The 10,568-nt window shown below is 41.0% G+C and overlaps 1 protein-coding gene and 2 non-coding genes across 3 annotated transcripts in view; all 3 read right to left on the minus strand.

The window, feature by feature from the left end:
- Positions 1-9,172: 9,172 nt before the first annotated feature.
- EEF1B2 (eukaryotic translation elongation factor 1 beta 2) overlaps positions 9,173-10,568 on the minus strand; it is a 3,045-nt gene continuing 1,649 nt past the window's right edge. The window contains exons 3-6 of the mRNA XM_003785004.3: positions 10,362-10,488; positions 10,014-10,080; positions 9,482-9,607; positions 9,173-9,364 (exon numbers count right to left, since the gene is read on the minus strand). Coding sequence (XP_003785052.1) covers positions 9,210-9,364; positions 9,482-9,607; positions 10,014-10,080; positions 10,362-10,488 — 475 coding nt within the window. The 3' untranslated portion in view covers positions 9,173-9,209. The remainder of the gene's footprint in view (positions 9,365-9,481; positions 9,608-10,013; positions 10,081-10,361; positions 10,489-10,568) is intronic.
- On the minus strand, positions 9,736-9,868 carry LOC111723662. The gene has a single exon (XR_002772159.1). It is a non-coding gene; the product is annotated as a small nucleolar RNA SNORA41 (small nucleolar RNA).
- LOC111723661 lies at positions 10,158-10,236 on the minus strand. Its single transcript, XR_002772158.1, has one exon. It is a non-coding gene; the product is annotated as a small nucleolar RNA SNORD51 (small nucleolar RNA).

The following is a 10,568-nucleotide window of genomic DNA, read 5'->3' on the forward strand; positions in this document are numbered from 1 at the left end:
ACCACAGGCACCCGCCACAACGCCCGGCTATTTTTTGGTTGCAGCCGTCATTGTTGTTTGGCGGGTCCGGGCTGGGGATTTGAACCTGCCACCTTAGGTGTACGTGGCTGGCGCCTTAGCCGGTTGAGCTATAGGTGCCGAGCCCCAACAATAAATATTAATAATAATAATCATCTTTTAATTGTGATGTAGTTCTCACAATTATAATTCACACAGTTCTGAGGGTCAGGACTTCTAACAAGGCAGAGAAGGGAGGTTTGTGTCTCTGCTTTGCAATGCCTAGAGCCTCAGCTAGGGTGATGCAAACCACTGAGGTATGGAACAGCTGAGGGCTGGCTGAGAAGTCTTCTTCCCTCTCCTCCCTCCTCACCCAGCTATCCATCCAACATGGTACTTCATGGTGTCCAGAGTTCTTATATAGCAACTCAGGGCTCCAAGAGACCAAGGTGGAAATTTCTAGTCCTCTTAAGACACTACATTGACACAATGTCACTTCCACTGTACTTTACTGGTTAAAGCAGGCACAGGCCAGCTCTGATTCAAGGGGAGGGGATATAGAATCCTACCTCTCAAAGGGAGGAGTGTCAAAATATTTGCCTCCATCTTTAATTCCTATAATATTGTTATAAATGATAATGCTTTTGGAAAATTCTGGGTATGTACCATAAACACAAAAACACATGGTAGATTGGCTAGCCCAATCCCAGAAAGATTTCAGAAAGAAAAAGCATGAGCGATATATTGATATATTTCTACCATCTATTCCTATATTTACATAGATACCAATATAAGACCAATAGAGTATACCTTTATTACAATTAGTCAAAAGAAGTTTTTTTTAGACAGAGTCTTACTATACTGCCCTCAGTAGAGTGCCACAGCATCACAGCTAATAGCAACCTTAAATTCTTGGGCTTAAGTGATTCTTGCCTCAGCCTGACTACAGGTGCCTGCCACAACACCCAGCTTTCATTTTTTGTTATTGTTGTTTAGCAGGCCCTGGCCTGGTTCAAACCCAGCCACCCCAAAGCACGTGGCCAGCGCCCTAACAACTGAGCTATGGGCGCCAAGCCAAAATAAGTATTTTATAATTCTATAAAGTTATATTTAACATGGGTCTTCATGGTTTTTTATTTTTTTATTTTTTTTTTTTTTGAGACAGGAGCCTCAAGCTGTCCCCCTGGGTAGAGTGCCGTGGCATCTCAGCTCACAGCAACCTCCAACTCCTGGGCTCAAGCGAGTCTTCTGCCTCTGCCTCCCAAGTAACTGGGACCACAGGTGCCCGCCACAATGCCTGGCTATTTTTTGGTTGCAGCCATCATTGTTGTTTGGCGGACCTGGGCTGGATTCGAACCCGCCACCTTGGGTGTACGTGGCTGGCATCTTAGCCACTTGAGCCACAGGCGCCGAGCCGGTTTTTTAATTTTTAATTAAAAAAAAATTTTTTTTTTTAGACAGAGTCTCACTCTGTCACCCTCAGTAAAGTGCTGTGGTGTTATAGCTCATGGCAACCTCAAACTCCTGGGCTCAGGTGATCCTCTTGCCTTAGTCTCCTAAGTAGCTAGGACTACAGGCATATACCACCATGACCAGCTAATTTTTCTTTTATCTTTTTCTTTTTTTTGAGACAGAGCCTCAAGCTTTCGCCCTGGGTAGAATGCTATGACATCACAGCTCACAGCAACTTCCAACTCCTGGGCTCAAGTGATTCTCCTGCCTCCACCTCCCAAGTACCTGGGACTACAGGCGCCTACCACAACACCTGGCTATTTTTTGGTTGCAGCCATCATTGTTGTTTGGCGGGCCCAGGCTGGATTTGAACCTGCCAGCTCAGGTGTATGTGGCTGGCGCCTTAGCCTAATTTTTCTATTTATAGTAGAGATGGGATCTTGCTTCGCTCAGGCTGGTCTCAAACTCCTGAGCTCAGGCAATCTACCTGCCCCAGCCTCCCATACTGCTAGGATTACAGGCATGAGCCCCCATGCCAGCCTAGATCTCAGTTTCCCCATCTGCAAAATGGGGCTAATCATAGAACCTGCCACCTAGCTTTATAGTGAAAATTAAATTTTTTTAAACATTTATTTATTTATTTATTTGAGACAGAGCCTCAACCTGTCCCCCTGAGTAGAGTGCTGTGGCATCACAGCTCACAGCAACCTCCAACTCCTGGGCTCAAGTGAGTCTCTTGCCTCCACCTCCCAAGTAGCTGGGACCACAGGCACCCACCACAATGCCAGGCTATTTTTTGGTTGCAGCCGTCTTTATTGTTTGGCGGGCCTGGGCTGAATTTGAACCCGCCACCTTAGGTGTATGTGGCTAGCCACTTGAGCCACAGGCGCTGAGCTGTGAAAATTAAATTACTTAAATGCAGGTAAAGCACTTAGAATATGCTGAGCTCAATAAATACTTGGTAAACACTAGATGGTATTGTACTTACTGCATTTCATTCAGTAAGTATAGTAGGAACTGCTAAGTAAATAGGAACCGCTTAGTAAATCTTTGGTTGTATCCTCCTCTCGAAGGATCTAATCATTGTACAGGAACTACACAAAGAACTCTAAGACAGGACAGTTTGTAAGTGCTACAAAAGAATTATTGTGTTGGGAGGCTGCAAGGGGCAGGGAAGGAGTGGAATGAAAGAAGGATTTCTTGGGAGAGGTATTCGAAGTGTAGCTTGAAGAATGACTAAAATTTCAACAAGCACAGGTGAGAAAGGAGGCTAAGGCAGGTAGGTAGGAGCATGTTCAGAGGTTGGAAAACATAGGCTGTGCTCAGAAAAGAGAAAACGATTCTATTTTATAGGAAAAGAGTGGGGATAGAAGATTTGCAAATTGATGCCAGGCTTGAATAGTGACTCATAGTTCTTTAATATTTTATAGATGGGCAATACTGTTTTTTAAAAAGGCATATTTAGAAGTGTATGGACACCTTCCTTTGATTTTTTTTACTCTACCAAGAGCCTACCAGTGACATTCCAAATGATAGGACCCTCATTTGGGACATTTCCTAAATGCAACTATGGGATGATCCATCCAGCGTATGTTATGAGGGAGTATTTGTTTATCAGTCTCAATTTCCTTTTTTTTTTTTTGTGATTGGTAGGAGCACTTAATGGTTTTTTGTTGTTCAATTTCATTTAAAGTTTACCCTTATGTGATATTGTCTTACTACACTCTCTAATTGAGAGTATGAAGCAAGGATTACACTGATGAAACAGTATCAAACTGTCTGACCTATGAAGATATGGATTTGTGTCCCTCTTCTATTACTGACTAGTGGCATATACTTGAATTTTTGGAGTAAATAATCTTTAAGAGTTCAGTTTCCTCATCTAAACAGTGTCTGCCTTATCTCTCTGGCTTATAATGGAGTTCAAATTAGACCATGTTTATGAGCCATACTTTTTTCCTTTTTTACAATTACCATGGCCAAATTTCATTTGTCTGAAAAAAATTATACTAATATCTCCAAACAGTGTTGCAAATATTAGTATTTATGCCTTTTTTTTTAGACAGAGTCTCACTTGGTCACCCTCAGTAGAGTGCCATGATGTCATACTTCACAGCAACCTCAAACTCTTAGCCTCAAGCAATCCCCTTGCCTCAGTCTCCCGAGGAGCTGGGACCACAAACGCCTACCACAATGCCCAGTTATTTTTAGAGACGGGGTCTCACTCTTGTTCAGGCTGGTCTGGAACTCATGAGCTCAGGCGATCCACCCACCTCAGCCTCCAAGAGTGTTAGGATTACAGGCGTGAGCCACTGCACCTGGCCTCCATTACTTTTTAAAGTAATTAGGTTTATAAAATACTTCACTGAGTGCATATGCCATAATTTAGCCATTTCCATGTGCTACAATTATAATGGTCATTTGATTTCCCTGCTTCCATTTATACCATCTCCAGATCAAAACTGTCTTAGGTCCTTATTCTTACATTTGGGAACCTCATATAATGAGCCAGTCTGTTACTCAAATGCCTCAATAACCTGGCCCCACCTCTGTAATCTAAACACACACTGCAAATCCCATCAAGCTGGCCTAAATGTTTCCTAAATCTCGGTAGCTTTCTTCTCATTCCGGCATTTATCAATTTAGTATTCTGCCTTTCACCTGCCCTTCTGCTGCTAGAATTTTTTTTATACAAATTACTGATTAAGATCTGTCTAGCCCAAGTGTGATTCCTCAAAACTCTTATTGTTTTGAGACTGTTTTTGTGGCTCTCAGTAGCGTGCGATGCCATCATAGCTCATGGCAATCTCAAATTCCTGGCCTCAGGTGATTCTCTTGCCTCAGCCTCCCTGGTAGCTGGGACCACAGGAGCCTACTACAATGCTGTTTTTATTTTTACTTTATTTATTTATTTATTCTTGAAATAGAGTCTCACTATTTTGCCCTTGGTAGTGTGCTGTAGCATCACAGTTCATAGCAACCTCCAACTCTTGGGCTTAAGCGATTCTCTTGCCTCAGTCTCCTAAGTAGCTGGGACTACAGGCACCCACCACAATGCCTGGCTATTTTTTTGTTGCAGTTCTTTAGCTGGCCTGGGCTGAGTTTGAACCCATCACCCTCGGTGTGTGTGGCTGGCGCCCTAACCATTGTGCTATTGGCACTGAGCCACCAACCTCAAACTCTTGAGGCTAAGCAATTATATACATGTGGTGCATGTCCGATCTATGATGAGTAGGTCAACTTGAGGTGGTCGATGTAGGGAGGTGCTGAGCTATGGATATTCTGCTGTATTTAGTCCAACAGACCCACCCTACTATGTTATGAGGGAATATCTGTTTATGAGTCTCAATTTCCTTTTTAGTTTTTTGTGATTGGTAGGAGCATTTTCTGGGTTTTTTGTTGTTGTTGTTCAATTTCATTTAAAGTTTACCCTTATGTGATATTATCTTACCACACTCCCTAATTGAGAGTAAGAAGAAAGGGTTACACTGATGAAACAGTATCAAACTATTAAGTGATTCTCTTGCCTCAGTCCCCCCACTACCACAATGCTCAGCTATTTTTGTTGTTGGTGTTGTTTTAGCAGGCTGGGGCTGGGTTCAAACCTGCCAGCCCAATGTACATGACCAGCACCCTAGCCACTGAACTACAGGCAAAGAGCCCACAACGCTATTTTTAGAAACAGGGTCCCACTATTGCTCAGACTGGTCTCGAACTCCTGAGCTCAAGGGATCCATCCACCTTGGCCTCCCAGAGGGCTAGATTACAGGTCTGAGGTACTGCACCTGGCCTTCTCCAAAAAAGTTTTCATCATGCCTAGCCTTCTCTGAATTTCTTGATTTCTTGCTTAATCCCCAAATGACATTTATTCTTAATTTTTTTTTTTTTTTTTTTAATGAGACAGGGTCTTGTTCTGGTGCCCCAGACTAGTTTCAAACTCCTGGCCTCAAACTATCAAAGTGTTGGGATTACATGTGAACCACGGTGCCCTGTCTTATTAACAATTTTAGATGTTTGAACAGGCACCCTGTAATACTTAATTCTTTTTTTAAATTATTTTTTATTAAATCATAACTTTGTACATTGATGCATTTATGGGGTTCAGGGTACTGCTTTTTCTTTTCTTTTTTGGCCAGGGCTAGGTTTGAACCTGCCACTTCTGGCATATGGGGCCGGCACCCTACTCCTTTGAGCCACAGGCGCTGCCCAGGTACTGATTTTTCTTAATTCTTGTGATATTAAATTAACCAGTCTTGAGTTCCCACACTGTGCCCTCCCCCATGCTAGGAATGTTAAACGTGAAAAGTAAACAGTTTCACCATCCCTGTAATCACAAGGCATGCAGAAAAATAAAGGTGGCCTTTTTCTCATCCTTAGCTTTCACCTAAAGCCAGAAACAGAATGAAAAACACAAAGAAACAATACCTCTCTGAGCATACCGAGGCTTTCTGAGGCTATCAGTTTAAATAACAGCTCCTTCGGCATACTGGCTCACACACAAAAGGGTATCAGGTTTCCTACTGCAGTATTGCTCATAATAGCAAAAAATTAAAAGAAACCTAAAGCTCCAATCAACAGGAAACTGGTTAAATAAATAAGATATGAGATAATGAATTATACAACTGTTAATGTACTGATATGGAATATCCAAAGTATAATCTCCATGATATCTAAGTACAAATCTATGGGCAAAAAGCAAGGTACAGAAGTTTGTATGATATGCTACAATTAGTTTCATGCTTAGAATAGCTTACACAGATACTTAAAATGGACCTGGAACGACTTAAGAAGCTGGTAACATTGGTTGCTTTTATGAAGGTGAACTGGAAGTATAAGAGACAGAAGAGACTTCATTGTATACCCATTTAAATTCTGAGCTGCGTTGATATACTATTTTTTAAAATATAAAATTAAAAATGATCAAAAGATTTTAAATTCAAGGTCATGGAGTCAAGATTTCAAAATTTTATGCTTCATCACTCCCTACTAAAATATTTTTAAGAAATTTGTGGTTTGAACTGACCATTCTAAATGTTTGACTACCTTTTATGTATTTAACAAATTATTAATCAGTTTTTCCATCATTAATAATTTGTTAATATTTAACATCAGTTCAATCCCCTTAACATGTATGCCAATGATTGTGAATTGTTTTTTATTACCATTCACAAATTACTATATCTCTACCTTTCCGCAGCAGAAAAACATCATATTGTTATTTCTAAAACATCATTTTGTTATTTCTAGAAGAATCCTCAGGCTCCGTCCTTCTCCAGAAAAGTGCTGCCCTCTGCTGTCTCTCATGATAATGACAATTGGAAAATTTCCTCCATTTTGTAGCAGGGTGGGTCTGTTGCACTAAATACAGCAGAACATCCATAGCTGACCACCTCCCTTCATCGAACACCTCAAGTTGACCATCAGATAGGACGTGCACCACATGTATGTATCAGTACAGCAGACGTACTCCCTTAGGTTGACCACGACCAGTTTGTTACAGTCCTTTGGGTGGTCTGTAGGAAAGAATATTCACGACCCTGATAAAGAGTACAGCCATCTTGTGAGGACAGCGAGTGAAAGAAAGCAAGTCAAATGGCATGATCACAGCAACCCCTCCCCACGCTCCTGAAATGCTTCAAGGCCAGTGATCCTGGGAAACATCAGAACAAGCTGACACTAGAAATAAGGCCCCGTACAAAGGTGCAAAGAAGATTAACATTTCTGCAGAAGTCCCTGACACATTCGCTCTGCAGAAAAAGATGACTTCCTTCACCTCTCATAAGCCCCTCTTGCATTCCAATTACACTAATAAAAGTCCCTTGGGGAGAACGAGGGACGGAGGGGGGTTGGTGTGCCCCTACCTACTGCGCACAATGTAAGCGTATACGGCACACCTCCTGGATGCAGGACGCAGTTCCTCGGAGACCTTACCTAACAAATGCAAATATTGTAACCTGGTCATTTGTACCCTCATGTTAATCAGAAAAAAAGAAGTCTCTAGACTCCACTCTGCTATTTCTTTTGTTACTGTTGTTGTTGAGAGTCCCACCCTACTCCTTGAGCAGAGTTCAATACCGTCATAGCTCAATGCAACCTCAGACTCGCCGCTGCCTCCGAAGCCGCGGGGATTATAGGCGTTTGCCTGCGGGCGCCCGGCTGGTTTTTTCTTTTCTTTCTTTTTCTTTTTTTTAAATGAGTCGGGGTCTCACTCTTGCTCAGGCAAGTCTCCCTCCTCAGCTTCTCACTGTGCTGGGATTACAATCATGAGCCACCGCGCGCAGCCACTCTGCCATTTTCTAATAAAGCCTTTCCTTAATTCCCCGGGCTGGTCCTTCTTGTGGACCCTCACCTACTCTACCCCTAGACCTCTCATGGCCAATTTACAGAGGTTCTACTGTATTGCTTAGAGATCTTGCATAACAATTGATCGCATGAAATAATGACATTATCTTTCTCTTCTTGCTGTTTTTTTTTTTGAGTGCTTGTGGCCTTGTCAGCCATAGCCCACAGCGAGAAGCCAGGAAGAACTACAGGCACCCACCACAATGCCTGGCTAATTTTTCTGTTTTAGGAGACCAGTAGGCTGATCTCCAACTCCTTTAATTCAGGCAATTCACTGACCCCAGCCTCCCAGGTTGCCAGGATTACAGGAATGAGCTATTGTGTCTGGCTTATTATTTTCTTCCTTTTAGAGACAGGTTCTTGCTCATCTCCCAGACTAAAGTGTAGCAGTATCGTCATAGCTCACGGCAACCTCCAACTCCTGGCCTCAAATGTTCTTACATCAACTTCTCAAAGTGCTAGGATTACAGGGATCCTGTAATCCATGGCACCCAGCCTTATCTTTATAACCAAACCAGTTTCCCATATTCAGGGTAGTCACAACATAAAATCAGATTGAAAGGAAATAACCTTATCCTATGATTAAATTGATCTAAAACAAATCATTTAGTATCTTTAGCCCTTATTTACAAAATATGACAGACCTTTAGATACTGGCAATTTCTGTATTGTAATTTTGCAAATAGTGTAAAAAAAAAGAATGTTAGATATATTCCCAATTGTTAAGATGCAGCTGCTTCCAAGGCATAGTAACTTTGACTATCACTTAACTAACCTCACCTCAGTATTTACTTGCAGCACTGGGGTTTATCAGGTTTCCAGATTCAAGCTAAGTATCCTACCTCCGTACACAAGTACCTTCTGAACCCTCACAGCAAAGTGAAGTTTATCTGGGAAGTAACTGTTAACCTACACAATCACCTCCCCCCACCCTGGACGTGCTACTTCATCACAGTGCCAACATTTACATTTAAGTTTTACCTTTACACAAAGACCTTTAACTTTAAATTTGCAACATTTATGTTAATAAGTGGTTATAATTCATGATGTAGTCTGGGGAGCTGTCCTTAACAGAATTTCCTTCCCCTGGATGAAGTTGCCTCTAGTATCATTATCATTTCCTTATTTCCTAATGGCTAACATTTTTAAGGGAGAATCAGACTTATTTTTTAGTCAACGGCAACACTGGGTTAAAACAAATAACATCACCAGCATTATGCCGAGGGATCACGAAGAGCACAGAATTGCACTGTAATTGCTAAATGTCCAACAAGAATACAGAACCAAATTGTTACTTCCTTAGGAATTACATATCTATTACTTTCCCTCAAAACGAAAGGAATATATATAACCCCCATCAAACAGATTCAAAAGACAAGGGTTATCTTTCAAGCTTTTATTTTAAGTGCAGATGGATCTCAGATCTTGTTGAAAGCAGCCACGTCCATAGACTGCACATAATCCTCAAAAGCAGTGATCCGTTCCTCCAGCATATCAGTTCCTACTTTGTCATCTTCAACTACACACTGTATTTGAAGTTTTTTAATTCCATATCCCACTGGAACTAGTTTAGCTAAAAAGAACATGAAGAAAAATCTTAGTTAGAAAAGTCCTACTGATTGACAAGGTTAAAACTGTGTATCAATTCCAGACGTCAGTTTCAAAAAAAAAAAGCAAAGACTAAACTCACAGGATCCCCAGACCAAGCCGTCTGCTTGAATGCTTCTGACACACTCCTCTAATTTTGCCATATCTGTCTCATCATCCCAAGGTTTCACATCTAATAAAATGGAAGACTTGGCAACAAGAGCAGGTTCTAATAACAAAAAAAAAACATTATTCAAATACCACATATTTTTTCACACTATTTCAAGACACTCAATAAATCTCAATTTGTTTTAAAATGGTCCATCTCCTTAGCCAAACAAAACTGCAGAATACATCTTCTGTCTGTCACACGTATACCCACTTTCTGTTTTGCTAAGAAAGAGGTATTTAACTGTGTTAACAGTTTCTTTCCCACAGAGGAATGCCACAACTGTTACATAAGAACAGCTGCAGACCAGTAGCTGTGGATGTTTTATCAAGAACCTCTACATAATGTTTTAAAATACTGACCTAATTCAACAAGTGTGTTAGAAATTACTCTGGGGCTAAGTTTTAAAAAAGATTACTCTCATTACTATGAAAGGAAGTTAAATACAAATTATAAAATGACCTACTTTTGGCTTTCTTTGATTCATACTGTGCAAGACGTTCTTCCCGTAGTCTTTTTGCTTCTTCACTTTCCTGAAAAGAAAAATTTTAATACATTTCAAAAAGCTGGTTGTTCTATTTACAGCTAGCAGGGTCATCACAAAAAAGACCAGCTTTATCAGAAAAAAGCAAATCCATCACCAGCTCAGCCGAAAGATGGTGATTTGATTTTATTCATCATGGAACCAGTGAGAATGTTTAAAAGGCAGATAAAAGTGAAGCTAGTACTCAAATCCAGCCAATTTGGTTATGGGGTCCATGCTTACACACAACATCCTGCCTACCAATTTATAATCTTCTAAAAGATGTCATACCTCTTCATCATCAGATCCAAAGAGATCAATGTCATCGTCATCTTTACTATCTGTCCCTCCATTTCCTGTAGTGTCTTCCACATCAGCAGGGCCGTACTTGCCCAAAGCTTTCTTCACTCCTGGCAGGCTTGAAATAAATCAAATTTGCCACCATTAGGTTGATACAATGTTCTTTTCTAGACAATACATGAAAACTTGTTTCCATCT

Source organism: Otolemur garnettii, unplaced genomic scaffold, assembly GCF_000181295.1.
Source record: "Otolemur garnettii isolate 467f Iridium unplaced genomic scaffold, OtoGar3 scaffold00013, whole genome shotgun sequence".
In the NCBI taxonomy this organism is placed as follows: domain Eukaryota; kingdom Metazoa; phylum Chordata; class Mammalia; order Primates; family Galagidae; genus Otolemur; species Otolemur garnettii.